At 55.5% G+C, this 17,242-nt stretch overlaps 1 protein-coding gene across 10 annotated transcripts in view; it reads right to left on the bottom strand.

The window, feature by feature from the left end:
* Positions 1 to 671: 671 nt before the first annotated feature.
* Positions 672 to 17,242, bottom strand: part of RGS3 (regulator of G protein signaling 3) — a 139,712-nt gene continuing 123,141 nt past the window's right edge. For 9 of the 10 annotated variants that reach the window (XM_042964886.1, XM_042964888.1, XM_042964887.1 and 6 more), the window contains 6 exons: positions 15,196 to 16,134; positions 7,490 to 7,554; positions 3,641 to 3,742; positions 3,189 to 3,250; positions 2,409 to 2,575; positions 672 to 1,613 (listed from right to left, as the gene is read on the bottom strand). In XM_042964886.1, coding sequence (XP_042820820.1) covers positions 1,428 to 1,613; positions 2,409 to 2,575; positions 3,189 to 3,250; positions 3,641 to 3,742; positions 7,490 to 7,554; positions 15,196 to 16,134 — 1,521 coding nt within the window. In that variant the 3' untranslated portion in view covers positions 672 to 1,427. Of the gene's footprint in view, positions 1,614 to 2,408; positions 2,576 to 3,188; positions 3,251 to 3,640; positions 3,743 to 3,841; positions 4,040 to 7,489; positions 7,555 to 15,195; positions 16,135 to 17,242 lie in introns of those variants that run through there. The other variant, XM_042964898.1, reaches the window with a different exon arrangement.

Raw genomic sequence — 17,242 nt, 5'->3', positions numbered from 1 at the left:
AAGTGCAGCTTTGGACGGGGCCTTTCCTAAATTTGCATCTCCCATTAGGCACAGAGTGGGAAGCCTTCCCCAGGGACACAGAGGGACTCTCTGTAATCCCTGTTCCTCGTCACCTGCCCAGCTCTGCCTTATATCCTAAAGGCATGCATGGGCCTGCCCACGCCTGGCCTCATCCACCTCCACCACCAAGCCCTGTGCCACCCGAAAGTCCCACTAGAACCTCAGGGTAAGGGGCGGGGGGCAGAAAAATGAAGGGCTTTCGCCAGTTGGTGGCCAGGCTAGGACTCCACTCTGTGGCGAGTAGAGGACAGCAATCCAGAGTACAGGTTTTATAGCCAGCTGGGCCCACGCAGAACCGTCTGCCACTTGCCAGCTGTGTGACCTTGGACAAGTCACCCCACCTGCCTGTGCTTCAGTCTCCTCATCTGTGAAATGGGCATAACCCTCACCTCCCAGGCTTGTGGAGAAGATGAGATGGTAAACAGGACAAGCACGGCTGAGTGTCCGGCCCAGGGAGGCATCCTGTCAGGGAGGGGCATTCACTGGTGTATCGTGTAGATGGCTCTGGGATGGGAGGCGGGTGATGGCGAGACAGAAGCCGTTCTGACCCTCCCAGCCCCAGTGACCCTGGGAAAGCTCAAACCCGGGAACACCCAGAAAGGGTCAAGAACGAGAAATAACACAGGCCTTTTATTTGCTCCAGAACTTGGCTGCTGTGTGGTCTGAGGGTGCCACGCCTTCCCAGAGCCCCTGAGGGACACCTCACGCAGCAGGTGCTGGATTTCTGTGCGAGGTCACACGGCGGCACCCACCCCTCCAGGCCTCATCAGTCCGGAAGACCCAGCTGCCACCACTGGTGCCCGAAACTGGAAAGTGGGGTCCACCCTCTCTGCAAGGTGGCTTTTCACAAGGCATTGGTTAAAATATTGCACTTGTAAATTAGGAACACTGATGAGGCAAAAATTTCCTATTACAGGACAACGTGCCAAGCATCCGACTACTGTTTAAATAAATAAAACTCAAGGTGAGGGTCTGAGCTGCAGCCCCAGTGGCCCCTAAGGAGAGCGCTGGAGCCCACAGCCAGGCCCCCTGCCCCATCAGCCAGTTCTTTAAGGAACTTGGTCAATGCTGAGTCTTTGCAGCACAGAGCAGCAGCTCCGGATCTGGCTCAGCCAGGGCCCCTGACCTGCCAGGGCCCTTGGGCCCCCTCGTACCGGGGCAGTGAGGACCCAACGGGGCCGGTCCTTCTTCTCCTCCAGTGGCCTGGGCCTCTCTCGGTCCAGGCCTCTCGTCTGAATGTCCGTCTGTCCGTCCGGAGACACAGCCTCCGGGGGCTTGTTTGCCCCCTCCGTCGCAGGGGGAGAGAGGCAGGTGGGAAGGGGGCCCAGCCCGCCTGATGTGAACACCGAGCTCTACTCTGGCAGCCCCTAAAGCGGGGGACTCATCTTCTTCTGGTTAATGAGGTCCAGGTAGAGGTCGGAGCGGAGGAAGCGCGGATACGAGTCCTTTTCCATGAGCCCGAAGATCCGCTTCTGCGCCAGATCGAAGCAGCCCCGGGTCACGCTCTGGAGGTTGTCCTTGGTGTGCTCCCGTGTGTAGGAGTCCAGGTTTACCTGCGGAGGTGGAGGGCAGTGCGCTCAGGTCTACCTGCAGGGGGGCGATCCTGGGGGCGGAGGGCCAGGAACGTGACCTACCCAGCCTCTCACCTCCGAGCCCCTCTGCTCCACGTCTTAAGGCTCAGAGTGGAGGCCCTCAGGTCAGCGATTCAAGTCGTGGCTCGGTCACTCATTGTAGGGCTGGTAGTGTATAGGGCCTGCGGACACCCCCTCTAAGGTCCGACTGCCTGGTTCGAATCCTGGCAGCGCCACACCTAGGCGTGTGACCCTGAGCGAGTCATCTAAGTGCTCTGAGTCCCGTTGACTCGTCTGCAGGCTAGGAAGAATAGTCTGTCCCTCAAAGAGCATTGAAGACTAAGCAAGGTCATCCATGCTGAATAGATACGGATTAAATCGATAGATCGTCCACTGTGACTCTGCACGCAGCGTCTAGCACTCAGTCAGCACTCCGTAGGTGTGGGTTACTCTGACTAGGTTCTCTGAGACTGTCTCCTCATTTTTAAAATGAAGAGAATATTAAACCCATTACAGGTTGTCGTCAGGTTAAATAAAAGAGCACACACATAAAGGGCTTAGCAGGTGCCTGCCACACCGGTGCCTGGGCAGTGACCATTTCTGTTCTTCCCAGGGCCCCTGTCTGCTTCCTCTGCACCCTGGACACATGGTCCCCGAAGGTCACTCTGGCCTCTTCTTCCTGAGCTCCTTGAGGCTGCCAGGTACCTACGATCACTGAGAGGCCACTGGGGATGGGGATGGGGATGGGGATCCTGAGGGCCCGGCCTGAGGCCTTACCTCCTTGCACGCCTGGATCGCAATGTACTCAGCAAAGATCTTCTTGGCCTTGGCTGTCATCTTGGACTGTGACTTGACCTTCTTGAAGTCCTCACATGCCAGCCAGAATTCCAGGTTCTCCTCACTAAACTCGGTGCGAAGGAAGGCCTGGAACACTGCTAACCCATCTGTGAGGAGAAGCCCAGACCCTTTGTGAGAGGCAGAACCAGCTACTTCCGCCCTCTGGCCACCCAGCTTCCCCTCCAGGGGCCGTTAGGGTGCAGAGCTTAGTAAGATAACCGCTTCCAAGAGCCAGGGGCCCAGGGCCATGGACCCACCCCTGCCACTCTGCCTCTCTGGGAGCTTTGGCCAGGTGTCTCCCCTGTCTAGTGCCTCAGCTCCCTCATCTGTAGAGTGGGGGTCACGAGTCTATTTCCTGGAGCCCTGCGAGGATCAGAAGGGATCCTGCCCACGAGACGCGGGGCACATTTGGCCCAGCGTAAGCCCTGGGTACGTGGAAATGTTTATTGTTACTCTGGGACTCCGGGTCTGAGCACACAGGTCCCAGTGGCCTCTGGCAGGCAATGCCAGCTCCCGTGGCCAGGGCAGCGCTGGCAGAAGCCGGCGCCGAGGCCAGCCCAAGGGCCTCTCCCGACAGCAGAGGCCCCTGGGGGGACCCAGCAGAGAGGGAAAGGCGACCTCTCTGGGACCAGCCTCAGTCTCTGGGTCTGGGAGAGGAGCAAAGAGAAGAGGGAGGGAGGTAACACGGGGAGGGGAGCAGGCCGGCCGGCCCCCACTTACATTTGTGAAGCAGCAGCTTCTCCAAGGACTCACCCCACTTGAGGGCTTCCTCTGAGGTGGGCCTGAGGGGGGGAGGGAAGGGACACAGTGAGGCACCGGGAGGTTTGGGGGAAGTGGGGTGGCTGGGGCTGGGGGCACTCTGTCGGCTGCCCTCGGGCCAGGCAGTGGCCAGCCCAGCTGAGGAGCCCAGAAGGGGGGCCCACCCCGCTTCCGTGGGCCGGCACCACTTCCAGCTCCCACCTCTGTCCCTGCCTGGCTGTCCTTCCCAGAGCAGCTGCTCCGGGTGAGGGCTGCCAGGTGGCAGGCTCTCTGAGAGAGCCTCCATCCACCCCAGAGCTGGGTCCAGCCAAAAAGCCCTGTGCATTTAAGCCGGCCACCAGCCCTGCTTCCCCGGGGACCAGCGGGGACCAGCGAGTGCCTGAGGGGTCACGGGGGTGGGGGGGGGGACCTACTTGAATGACTTCACCATTTTGTCCGCCTTGCCCGCAGGTTGGGCCCCAGGGGACTCGTTCCTCCTCCGGAAGATGCCCAGCTTGTTCTTCATGTCCTTGGCTCTGGGGGCAGAAGCAGAGAAGGGGGTCGGTCAGCCTGGCACACTCAGCCCCGGCAAATGCAGGGCGGGAAGGGCGTGCGCTGGGGTGAGAGGCACCTACTCCTTCATCGTGTGCCGCCTCTGGAGGTTCCCGTTGCGCGTGAGGTACATGCCTCGGAGCATCTCCGCGGGGCCCCCCACCTTGGGGCCCGGGGTGGTCCGCGGGGAGCGCCCCCCAGGCTCCTGCCCCCAGGCCTGCGTCCCGGGCGCCGGGCAGCGACGGTGCCGCGGGCTGCCGCCAGCCGAGCGAGTGCTCGAGCGCTCGTTCGCCGCGATCTCGGCCGGAGGACTGGGCTCCCGGGCGCAGGCCGGGCTGGGACTCAGACGGGAGGAGCCAGGAAATGGGAGGGCCCAGGACGGGGAGCGGAAAAAAAAATATCCCTCCCGGCCAACCCTGAGAGGGAGCCCGTGAAAGGGGCATGTGTCTGCAAGGGGCGGCCTCTGGGGCCCGCCCGGCGGAGAGCCAGACCCAGTTATTTGTGACCGGCCTCCCCGTTGCCATGGCAGCGCCAGGGGAAGGAGGAGAAAACAAGTCAGCAAATTGCCGGGAGGGAGGGACGGGAGGCTCTGCCCACCGGGGTGGCTGGACTGGCTATTTTTAGCCAGGAATCATTTTTAGTCTGGCCACTCCCCCAGGAGGCAGCTGGGCAAAGCTGCTGGCAAGAAAGGGGTTAAATGTCCCATGCTCCAGTGTGCCCCCCTTGTCCCTAGACCCCCAGGCACCATCGGTGCCATCGGGCACCTCCAGGAGAAGAGCTCCTGGCAGCTGGCCTCAGCCTCAGTCGTGGGCTTTGGATACAAGCCGCCACCAATATGCATGATGCCCCAAAAGTCTTAGTACAAACTTAAGCTCAAATAACTTCAGACGTACAAATCCTATAAACTTTCAAAAATGTCATTTGGGATTTTAATTAATGTAACTTGTTTAACACACATTCAGTTTTGTGAATTTTGAATGATAAACTTGAACATTTTTCATTTTTGGTCTCTGTCCTTCTAAATATAAAAAATCCTGACTTGAAACCAAAAGTTAAAATGAAGAATGCATTGGCAAAATCACAATGCTACCTAAGCGTAAAAGGAATTTAAATCATTCAACTTTTGTGGCTCAGTCGGTTAAGCGTCCGATTTGGGCTCAGGTCATGATCTCACAGTCTGTGGTTCAAGCCCCGCGTCGGGCTCTGTGCTGACAGCTCAGAGCCTGGAGCCTGCTTCACATGCTGTGTGTGTGTGTGTGTCTCCCTCTCTGACCCTTCCTCTCTTTCTCTCTCAAAAATAAGTAAACAGTAAAAAAAAAAAAATAATTCAACTTTCAGACTGGTGTTTGTAAGTTTGTAGTAATTACATTTCTGCAGTTATTCCAGCTTAAAGTAGCATTAAGGCCTACGGGACACTCTGTGTAAGGCGTTAAGGGAGGTGGTACCCTGTGGAGGTTAAGTGTGAGATTCTGGAGCCACACAGCCTCAGGTTCAAATCCCGGCTCCAGAGGTTACCAACCGTGTGCTCTTTGTCAAGTTACCTGACCTCTCAGAATGTCGAATTTTCTCATCCATCAAAAAGCAATGATTGTAGTACCTACCAGCTGCTTAGGGTTGTAACTGCACATAGAGTTTTAAGCACATTGCCTAGGGCAAAAATGCTCAGACTAGAGCTGAGGCCCACAGTGTCCTGAGGGTCTGGGGCAGCTGCCCAGGGCTGGGGACGCTGCTCTGGCAGGTCTCAGCCGTGAGCTAAGGCCAAGGAGTCCAGGGATTGGCAGCGTCTGGGTGAGGACTGGGGCCCTCGGCAAACCCGGGAGACTGGGTGCCAGCACGTGACTTCCTGGGGCATAGTGCTCTGTCTGACAGGATGGCAGGGCTCAGAGAGGCGCCACGTGTCCCCACGTGGGTCCAGAAGGCAGAATAGGGACCCATAAGAGGAATCTAAAAGAACGCTTTCCTCCAATCGGAGCCATGAAGACATGGAAGGGGTGGGCTCTGGGGCCTGGGCTCTCATCTCTAGGGGCTCAAAGACTACCTTGCAGGGCTGCCGTGAACCTCCTTCGGAGCTTCAATAGAGGAGGTTCTGAAGAAAAAATACCTATGTATTTCTATTTCTATTGTTAGCCCCAGCACGCCAGGTTTCAGATCCCCGCTCTACCACTTACTTGCTGCGTGACCTAGGACAAATAACTTAGCTTCTTTCTGCTTCAATTTACTCATTTGTAAGATAGGGTAAGAAAAAAAGGAAACGTAAAATAAAAACAATGGTAAAGAGGGGCGCCTGGGTGGCTCAGTCAGACTTCGGCTCAGGTCATTATCTTGCGGTTCACGAGTTCGAGCTCCGTGTCCGGGCTCTGTGCTAACAGGGTCAGAGCCTGGAGCCTGCTTCACATGCTGTGTTTCCCTCTCTCTCTACCCCTCCTCTGCTTGCACTCTCTCTCTCTCTCTCTCTCTCTCTCAAAAATAAAATAAAACATTAAGAAAATTTTTTAAAATACTGGTAAAGATTAAATTAGATAATATATGGAATACACACAGAACAGTGCCTGGCACAATAAATATTAGTTATTTTTGTTGCTATCTCAGATTCTAAGAGTCCTCGATTATGTGAGCTTCAGGCATTCAAAGGCAGAGAGCGCCCACCCCAAAGCAAGGCTAGTGTTGGTGGACCAAGATGGCTCCAGCACCCCCAGGTGGCCACTCCTACTGCCCCCTACTGCATCCCCCCCCGGGAGCAACACCCACAGTGGCTTTGGTGATACCTGGACCCAATGGTGGGTGCAAAGGGCTATTTTTTGTGCATTTTGCCTTCCCGAGAAGGCGTGACTGTTCCTGGCTGCAGAGTGAGAGAAGCCTACAGTTGCACAGGAACCTGGAGAGGGCAAAGGAGCTGAAAAGAAAGAGTTTCTCGGGTAGTGGACACGAGCCAAAGTGGAGGCCAGGGAAAAGGCTGCCAGAGGCATCTGGGAAGACTCCTGTCTCCTCCCCCAGACCCCACTGGTAAATAATGGTGGGTACTACCAGACCTAGAGGGGAGGGGGGGCTCCTTCTGGGGGCCTCCATGTGACCCAATGCCTTCTCTCCATCCCTCCCCCTAGTCTCCAGGGCTTTGGACCCAGGTGTACAAGGAGGCCCAAGGAGAACGCACATACACCCTGTTCATTTATTTGGCACCTCTAACAAACCTCCAAAACGGAAGTGTAAGGCGAGTGTGACCAGAAAGGCTGGGGAGTGTGGGCTTTGCTACCTAGACCAGCAGCGCCACCTCCTGGTAATTCCCAAGACAGCTAGCATTCAAGGGCTTAGGAGGAAAAGGGGGGAATCCCAGTAAACTGTCGGTTCAGTCCTTTCTCAGAGGCAGCAAAGAACTTGTCAAGGGCACTCAGCCACCGCTTGACTCAGAGGCTGGGCCGGGGCCAGGACAACCTGGCTGGTTGCCTCTGCTTGGCTCCCTGGGGCTTCCAGGTACTGAATCAGCACACTGCATCACTCGCATGAATGCTGAGGGCAGTGCTGGATGCTCAGGACCCTCGTGACCCTACCCTGGGGCCACTGCTAAGTCCTAAGATCCTCTTGTTCACTGGTGTCTGTCTAGGGAAGGACTGGACACAGCCCCTTCTCCCCACCTGGACCCGTGGAGGAGAGGCAAGTCTGAGGATAGAGGAGGAAAAGGGGGTTGGGGAGCCTCCCTGATTGCAAGGTTGAGGATCATGATCTTTGCAACGTACAGGTTTTTGCTCTTTCTCTTCCGAGAGGCTTCATCGTCATCCCCAACTGCGTCAGCCCCACTCATCTGTGGAAGAAAGATAGACACGTTACAGTCTGGGCATCCGAAGGCTGCTGCCTGAGCAAAGACAGGCTCAGGGATCCAAGAGCTCCTGCCAGCCATGCCACCCCTCTCCTGCAAAGCCCCCACCCCTCAGGTGAGGGACAGGGAGACCCATTACTGGGAACGGCCTGTCCATGAAGTATGGTTGGCTTGGCAGATCCCCCAGCCAAAGGCGTCTCCCCCTGGTGCCAACTAAGAACCCAGGCTGCAGGGGAGAAGCCAAAGACACAGCCCGAATGGCAGAGCCAGAGACGTGGCACTTAATCACGGCAGGCAGTAGGGCAGACTGGAGAGCAGGGCTACAGCAGGCGTTCTGCAGTGTGACTCAGCCACTCGCTGTCCCTCTGTGAGCCTCTGCTTCTTAATTTCAAAATTGAGATCATAATGACTAACTCAGGATTCTGAGGTCTGACAGAGACCTGAGATTGGTTGGCAGTGTGTAAAGTGAATTGTTGCACAAGCCTGAGAGAACCACTTTTGCCTTAAAGTTTTCCGTGACTCCCCGGTGCCCCCAGGGTAACATTCAGACTCAGTAACATGATGCACAGGGTCTGGGTAGAAAGTTGCATTTTAACATCAGTTACAATTCCTTCAGTTATCTCTCCAGCCTGACCCCAGCTCCAGCAACCTCCTTGACCCTGCCCTCCAAGCAAATGGAATGTCTTCACCTGACCTGCCCTGTCACCTCAGGCGTTGCATGTGCTATACCTTCCATGGGAGACGTTTTTGTGACCCTCCCATCTCCCTTTACTCCCAAGACCCAGTCTCAGGAAAGACTTAGACCTTGGGTAGGCCCCTTAAATGCCTCCTCACCCGGGAGCATCCTTAGACCAAGGGTGTGCCCCCTGCACACCTTTTGGGGTCCCCATCATATTTGAAATGGCTTTTTCTAAATCTGTCCCCTCTGCTTGACTGTGAGTTCTCAAAAGCAAGCCCTCTGTCCATGTGGATCACCTTCACGGGCCTGGCACACATTTGAAGCACAACAAGTATTTGTCAGGTGAATGAATGAATCAAGAGAAGGAAAGCAGACTGAGAACAATGAGTCTTGAGGCCCTCACTGCCTAAATCACGGCTTGCAACTTTATCCCCCACTGCTCCACTGGGGCCCACCCTTCGCACCCCCCACCCTTTCCCTCCCCTTTGCCTGTGCTGTGTCCCCCCCGTCCTGGAATGCCCTCTCTCCTCTCCCTCCTGCCCCGCCAATTCTCATCTCCTTCCGGTCTGTCATTCCTCTTCTCCCGACCCCTCCAGATTTCCACCATCGCTACCAGGGCTGTCCTCTGTTCCCTTTGCCCTGCTGGTGCTTGTCCATCTTCCTCCAGGGGAAACCCAGGGCCCCAACAGTGCCACCCTAGGGCAGGAGCCCAGGAAATGTTCTGGGATGGGAGAGGCGCTAGAACTCAGAGCGGGCTGGGCATGGACACTATGTCCCAAGACAAGACAGCATGCTACCAGGTGTGGACTTCAGCTCTGACTCCTCAGGAGCCCCACCCTGGGCCTCAGTTCCCTCATTTGTAAAATACAGACGGGCTAATTCTTAAAGTGCTCTTAATTCAAGTAAGAAAAGTGGCCTTATTCCAGATATGGCCAGCAGGGGGGGGCTACTAGCCTCAGCAGAGTACCCACCCATGGATGGATGGATGGATGGATGGGATTAGAGCTTCGTTTATGGAACTCATACTGCAGACCAAACCCCAGAATGCGCATTATCCAGATACCATCTCGTTAATACTCAAAGTAAGTCCACAAACGGAGGCTCAGAGAAGTTCAGTCACTTGCCCAAAGACACTCAGAGTGTAAATGACAGCTGGAATCTGGGCCTGTATGCATATAAAACCCGTGTTTCTCCACCAGAGGATGCTGCTACTCAAATGTAAGGACAGGGCACATTTTGAATACTCTCAGTAAAAGACTCAGGGGAAATGCCACATCCTTCCTGAGGTGGCTGCCCAGCCAGGGTTGTAAACACGTGTGTGTACGTGCACACGCAGGCACACACCCACCTCTGGTGTGTGATCCCAGAGCTTGGGTTTACAGGAAGTAAGTATTGATCCTATTTCCACTGACTGTGGAGGAGTTTCTTAGCCTCTCAGCTCTGACTTCTTTAGCCATAGCCTAGGTGTGGTGACAGCCACAGCCCTGGCTGCTGGAAGATTCGCCAGGATAAAGTCTAGGCCCTTGTGGCCCAATCTTGGTGGCCTCTGTAACCAGGGCTGCCAGCGTTCACTGCTCAGTGAGTCTTACTTCTGTCGCCCCGTTGCGCACACAGGCTGTAGTCACGCCCGTGCGGCTAGCAGTGCCCGAAGCCCCCACCCGTGGGAAAGGGCCACGGGCGCTGGGCTTCCTGCCATTCTAACCTCAGCTTCCGTACTTTATCGAGCCCACACAATGGGCCTGGGGACCACTCCCGCCCCGCTGCACCCCCAGCCTCTGCACTGCTGGGAAATGGGCTCTTCCTTCCACTGCTGGGAGGGGGTCATCTTCGGCAGGGACCAGCCTACACCGATCGGCCTGGTAGCTCAGGCCCTGGGAGTCGGCCCCCAGAGCAGCTAGGGAAACCCAGGCGCTGAGGGGGACCTGCAGGCCAGACAGAGAAGAAACTGAGCCAGAAAGTCAGGGTTCGGATTTCTAGCCCCACAGTGGGCCCCAAGGCTCCCCCTTCAGGAGCTGCAGTAAGGCCTGCCCAGTACCCAGCACACAAGAGGCCTCTCCCTCCCATCTCCCCACTGCCTTGCCCCTCCACAGGGCCCTCCCTGCTGAAGAAGTGGAGGAGAGTCCAGAACCACCAGCCCTCCCTTCACTCCAGGCAGCAATCTCTGGGGCCTGCCCAGCCCCCACTGGGCCTCTCCAGGGACTGGCGGCTCCCCGCCTCTTGGAATAAGAACTATAATTCTTAGTGTAATTATGACTATAATAACAGTTGTGGTTAAGAGTGTCAATTGTTCTAAACTGTCTGGATTTGAATCCTACCTCAGTGACTTATTAGCTAATTGACCTTAGCCAAGTTACAACCCCTCTGTGTGCCTCGGTTTCTTTATCTGTAAAATGGGGGATAATAGCTGGACCTACCTCCTAGGGGTATTGTGGGAATTAATTAAGTTAATACATATGAAGTGCTGAGCACAGTGCCTGGTGCTCGGTGACGATCAGCTATTGTGGTTATTGCTATTATTTATTGAGCACTCACTATGCGCCAGGCACTGAGCTGAAGTGCTTTAACACACTTTATCTCACTCTTCTTTACAACAATTCTAAGAGCTATTTGTTGTCCTTTGCCCCAGTTGACAGCTGAGGAACCTGAGGCCCAGGACTGCTCAGCAGCTTGCCCGGGGTCCACAAGCTGGCAAGTAGCAGAATTTCAGGTCTGGCTCCAGACCCCACCCATAATTGAGGGCTCTCATGAGCAGGGCGTCGTCTGGTTTCTCTTACTGGTCCTGACCCAACTTCTGGGGCCACCTGGCCAGGCCTGGCTGCTCTCTCTCTGACCTGGCTCTGCCTGGCAGACCCCGTAGAACCTTGTGGAAACACTGGATCTAAACGCTACACGTATTTGTTTAGACATAGGAAATAACTTCTTTAAGCTTTTTTAAAATAGGAGACTAGAATGTGTAATCACATCTTGGATCTGGAAGGCATGTTAGGGGCCCTCTTGTCTGACCTCTGGCCTAGGTGAGAAGCTTGGCGTGACAAGGTTAGCACCCTCCGCTGACAGCCTCTGCCCAAGCCAGTCCCTGTAGGAGGAGCGGGGGAAGGAAGCATGGCCAGGGAGGGCCTGCAGCCTCTGTCTCCCAACTGTCAAAGAATGACCTATGATCCTGGGCCAAGCCAGGCCAGGCTGAGGCAGAATTCACTGGAAGCACTCTGGGCACCGACACAGATACACCCAGGGCTTCTCTGCCTCCCAGGAAAAGGCCAGGCATGGACCTGTGGGTCTGCCTGCAGGGTCACCAGGGAGCAGCCAGCAAGGCAGAAGTGGGCAGCAGAGGGCACTGTGAGGCAACTCAACTCAGCACAGGGAGCCAGGCGTTGGTGTGGGGGGGGGGGGGGGGGCGGGTGCGGAAGGCCCAAGGGATGACATTGGTGGGGAGGTCTCCTCTCGGAACCTTAGGCAGCCCATTTGTAAAATGGCCCCGGCGAATGGACCATCTCTCAGATCTGTGTGGTTCGGATATTCCTACTCACAGCAGAAATCAGTGCACAAGGGTGACAGGTAGGGGGAGGAGTAACACAGGGACTGTCTCTCCTGTGACAGGCCACATGTGCTCCAGGCAGCCTCAGCTTAGCCACACGGCAGCACAATGACCAGCTGAGGGCCACACCAGCTGTCTGGCCCTCCTGGGTTTCACTTCATGACAGGATCACCGCCATGGACACAGCTTTCTACATAGAGCAACTCCTTAAATCTCTGGGACAACTCCATGAACGCTTAGCACTCCCATTTTCCAAGAGAAAATGAAAGCTCAAAGATATCACTTGGCCGAGGTCTCAGGACCAGGAAGAGGAGACAGAGCTGAGATTTGAACCTGGGGCTGTTTGACTCCACAGCCTGAAGACTTCCCTCCTTCTTCAGCTCCTGCCTGGAGCAGCCTGGAAACAGTGGCCTGTAGGCATCAGCTGACCCTCCCAAAAAAGCCAGGCCCCAGCCAGGAGGACGGAAGTCATGGCGGAACCCACTGCCTTCTCCCCGCCGCCAGTCCCCACACCCTGTCCCTCACCAGTCTAAGGTGTGCAGGGTCCGGGGTACAGCCAGGGAGGACTGGACAGGGTGAGGCCACTGTCCAGCTCCAGCACTATGTGCTCCGTGGCCTGGGACAGAACACCTCTCCCTCAGCCTCAGCCTCCCCGCTGGAGGACAAGTACGGGGGGGTCCCACCTTACAGCAATGTTATGAAGGCCAGAAAAGGGAGCTGGAGGCACTTTGTGAATGTTGCCATAACTGTCACCACTCTCGCTCCTGCTCTCTCGTCCTCATCATCAGCAATGATTCCCATTTATGAGACATCCAGCAAGCTCTAAGTAGCAGGCACTGCCCTAAACACTTTACCCAAGTCAGGCTATTTAATCTTGCCAACAACCCTACAAAGGAGGTATTATTGCCATACCCATTTCGCTGATGAAGAAACTGAGGTTCAGAGAAGGGCAGGGATTTGCCCAAGGCCAACTGCCAGTGAGGGATAGAGCGAGACCAGGGGCTTGCCCAGCTTAGACCTCAAGGGCAGCGTTCTTCCTGAGGCCGACTGGCTGGAGTAAGCAGGATGTACACGAAGACGGACTCAAAGCTGGGTAAGTGGAAGCCACAAAACGGCAGCCACCATAGGGCAGTCTCTGAGGCCCCCGCCAGCTCAGTCACTCAAGCCCAAGAAAGGAAACAAGAGGCCAAAAGCGGGTGGGGAAGAAAGGATGCTAGTGAAAACCTTGGGCTCCCAAAGGAGGGTGCTGAAACAGGACAGAGCTGGTCTGGGATGCTGGACACCCCACACACAAGTCATCTGCCCCCAAATAGGACCTGAGTTCAGCTGGTTTGGGGAACTGGAAGTGTGTGCATGAATGTGTGTGAATTTGTCTGTATATAAATATTTGTATTTACATACAGAACAGAACTTGGAAGGGTCTTGGAGAGAGGGTGCGGAGTCAGGATCAGGGGGCCCAGCAGGCAGTGAGGCCTGGGACCTCGGCGCCCTCAAGATGGGAATGGCCAGGCCTGGTCTGAGTGAGCCTGAGGCCTCACCTGGGTAGGGCACAGTTCTGAACCCTCTCTTATAGTAGCTGCATCAAGAAATGGCCTAAGATGGTGATACTCAAACTATGGGGAACATCACAGTCTCTGGGGGAGCTTGTTTCAAATGCAGGGCCTGGGCACCACCTGCTGGAAATTCTGAATCCAGAAGTCTAGGGTTGGAGACTTCAAAATCTATGTATTATTAACCTCTTCCTGGTGATTACAGGGCACATCAAAGTGAGAATCACATATGTTTGCTGATGAGGAAACAGATCCAGCTCCAGTCCCTTTGGGATTTAGTTCTAATTCCTGGGCCCAAAGTTTAAGGCCCTTTTCTGGGGGTTCCAGCCTGCCTTTCCAGTCCAGCTGCCTTGCAGAAGGTGTCCTCCTAAGTGCCAAGTTGGCCTTATTGCTAGTGGCTGAGGCTAAGAAGACCTCTGGGGCCATGTCCCAGCTCGGTGGGGAAATGTGCTGGAATCCATTAGTCATGCCTGCCACGGGTGTGGAGGCAGGAATGGCAGTCCAAGTGCCATGTATCTGTCAACCCTGCACTTTAGGAATCCTCTGCTCTAGCCAAACTGGCTTCTACAGACAGTTTGTCCAGGCCACGTCCACTTACAGAGAATGCCTGTCTCATCTTCTCTTTATTCTACAGCTGCTCAACCATCAAGGCCGAGCCGAGGGACATCTTTCTCTGGAAGCTTTCCATGATGCCCCTAGACCCTGAGGTCTTTCCTCCCTGAACTCCCACGTCGCTGGGGGTCAGCTGCCCTCCGTGGGCCCTGGCCACCCCCACCCACCCAGCTCACAACACTGTCATAACAACACCTTGCACTGTGCTGGCTGCTAGCACCTCACCATCATCTACGAGCTCCTGTGCTAATGTCACCATCAGGCACCAGGTTCTTCCGTTCCATCCTCAACCATCCTGGGACATGAGTGCAATTAGTCTCTGCTTTTCACAGAATGACACTAAGGCTCAGATGAGCCCAATGACTCACCCAAGGCCGCACAGTAAATAAGAGACAGAGCCCAGGCGCAAGCTGGCTGGTGGGTTTCGAGGCCATGGTGCAATCTTTTCACTGCTGGGCCACCTTCCCGACCCACACAGATAACTCATTCCTCACAAGTTGAGATCAGCCTCGCAGATAACTGGGGCCCTGCAGTGGCACAGAGCACAGGGCCTGGCACACAGCAGGAAATCAATAAACACTTATTCATCTATTTATAAATATTTGCAAGAGGTGAATAGCATGGTGCTTAAGAGCTCCAGCCCCGGAGCCAGACTCTAATTCTGGTTCAGACAGTTATAAACCGTGTGGCCTGGTGCCAAGGGAGATAACCTCTCGGTGCCTCGGTTTCCCCATCTGTGGGGAACACCAATGGTATCTACTTCCTAGGCTGTTGTGAGCATTAGTGAGGTCGCATAAAATCGCTTAGAACAATGCCAGTGCAGGGGGAATATGTGCTGTCGTTGTTGGCTGATGGATTTCCAGTAGGACGAGGCCTGGACCTAGTCTAAATTATTCTACTACAGGAGACAGCTCTCCAGCTAACGTCTCAGACCTTTTTGATCCAAATGCACAATGTCCTGGGCGAGGCCACACCTGCTCTACTTTCGGCAAGGACCCCCAATCCAGAGGAGCTGTAAAAACACAGCATCTGGAGTCACAGAGTCACGGGCTTAAGTCTAGGTGCTGCCTTCTTGGTCTCTCCATGCCTCAGCTTTATTTTCCGTCAAATGGGTAGAAGGCTCCCTGGAAGGCTTAGAGGGGCGCAGGGGTGGGACAGCGAATGCTCATACCCTGCGGCTCTGGGATCCACCTCCCTCCTCCCTACCGCCTCATTTATTACCCACTCCCACCCACCCACGGCCTTCTCACCTTCCTGTGTCCTGTGAAAAAGAGGGAAAGGTGGTGCATGGAGCCACCATTGCGGCCCAGTTCCTTCTTGAGGGTGCGGGGCGAGGGCATGGCCCAGGTGGACGCGGTGCCCTCCCCGTCCGAGCAGTGCAAGGTAGTGTCGGAGGCGAAGCAGGGCCCGCGGGCTTCCTGCAGCAGGCTGCCCTCGCTGTGTGTCCGGCGACGCAGGGAGTTCTGCACCCTCAGGGAGAGGCCCCCCTCGGCAGCCTGGCCCGCCTCGATCATGCTGCTGCGCTTGGCCTCATGGTGCTCTCCGTAGTTGTCATCACTTGTGTCCTCCTCTTCTTCCTCCTCGTCCCCCTCGTCCCCCTCCTCAGCCTCTTCTGCATCCTCCTCAAAGCCCAGGCCGCCCCCTTCCGCCCCGGCCTTCTGGCTGTAGGCGCTATCCAGCCGGACCTCGGGGATCACAAAGGCTGGCCTGGAGGCCACAGGCAGATCTCCAGGGGCTGCTGGCGGGTCCCCAGAGCTTGTGGTCTCCTTAGCTGGCAGGGGGACCTGATCTTGACAGGGCTCAAGCTCCTGAGCAGGGGGGTCCCGGATGACAGGGAGGTCTTGGCTGACTTGAGGGTCTTGGCTTGGAGGGGGTTCTTGGCTAGTAGGAAGGTCCTGGCAGGGAGGGACGGCAGGGGGTTCCTGGCATGGTGGGGAGTCCTTGCTTGGCCAGGGCTCCTGGCCTGGAGGAGGTTCCTTGCAGGAAGGTGAGTCTTTGCTGGACAGCGGTTCTTGGCCAGGAGAAGGTTCCTGGACAGAAGAGGACTCCTTATTGGGTGGAAAGTCTTGTCCTGAAGGAGGCTCCTGGCCAGAAGAGGGGTCCTTGTTGGGTGGGGGGTCCTCGGCACCCAGCTCCTTCCCTTCCTCCAAGGGCATCTCTCTCTTCTCATCCGCCTCTGGCTCAAACATCTGGGAAACAAGAAGCAAACAAGAAAAGCTCAGAATGAGAGGCTATGAGATGCCAGGCACCGTGCACGAGCCAGCATCACAGAGGCCGAAATAAATCAGGCAAAGGCCTGAACCCCACACCTGACACTCCACCGTCTAAAAGCTAAAGTGCCCCCCCCTTTGGGTTAGCTGTACACGGGTTCCCACCCTTCTCTCCTTGCTTGAATCTTCTGTCTGCTCTATCAAAAACGTGGTTGGTCATTTAGCGGGAGAAGGAGGAGAGGTAACCATGATTTTCTGGCTCCTATGGTGTGCCAGGGTCACGCCAGATTAAACACTCCTCTTGTACTGTCTTCCCAGCAGCCCCCTAAAGGAAGTGTCATGGTGTCCCTGTTAGTAAAGGAGGAGCCAGGCAGTCTCTGCCTTCGTCTCCACCAACTCAAGTCCCAAGTCAGAGCAATCACAAAGTGATAGAAGCTTAGACCTGGCCAAAGGGTATCTTCTACCTGAGCTAAAGTTCTAAAAAATCCTATTCAAACCAGACTCGCTCTGAATATTGAGGTATCTCTCTCTCTCTTCTTTTTTTAATGTTTATTCTTGCGGGAGAGAGAGACAGAGTGTGAGTGGGGGAAGGGGCAGAGAGAGAGGGGGACACGGAATCTGAGGCAGGGTCCGGGCTCTGAGGTGGCAGCACAGAGCCCGACGCGGGGCTCGAACCTACAAGCCACGAGATCGTGACCTTAGTCGAAGTCGGACGCTTAACCGACTGAGCCACCCAGGCGCCCCTTTAAGTATCTTTTTGAAACCAGTAAACTGGAATGAAATCAGAACTTGAAAATATTGCCCTATTTGGACTAAACAGATGTCCCAGGCACATGGGACCTCGCTGAGGGATCCTCCACCCAGTGATTTTCAAACTGTGTTTGGAGGAACCTCAGGAGTTCTGCACAGCAAAGAAAGCATTTCCTGTCTGACATACAACCCTCAGAACCCTTGAAGTTTTTGCTGGATTCCTACAGACTTCATTTGCAAAGGGAAAAATAGGGCCCCTGATGAAGTCTGAAAAGCAGCTTGCTCACAGGAACACTGGGGCTCGGAGAAGGCCAGGCGCGCTAAGGCCACACAGGGG

The sequence above is a fragment of the Panthera tigris genome, chromosome D4, assembly GCF_018350195.1.
Source record: "Panthera tigris isolate Pti1 chromosome D4, P.tigris_Pti1_mat1.1, whole genome shotgun sequence".
Taxonomy (NCBI): Eukaryota; Metazoa; Chordata; class Mammalia; order Carnivora; family Felidae; genus Panthera; species Panthera tigris.
This window is presented reverse-complemented; position numbering and strand designations above follow the sequence as displayed.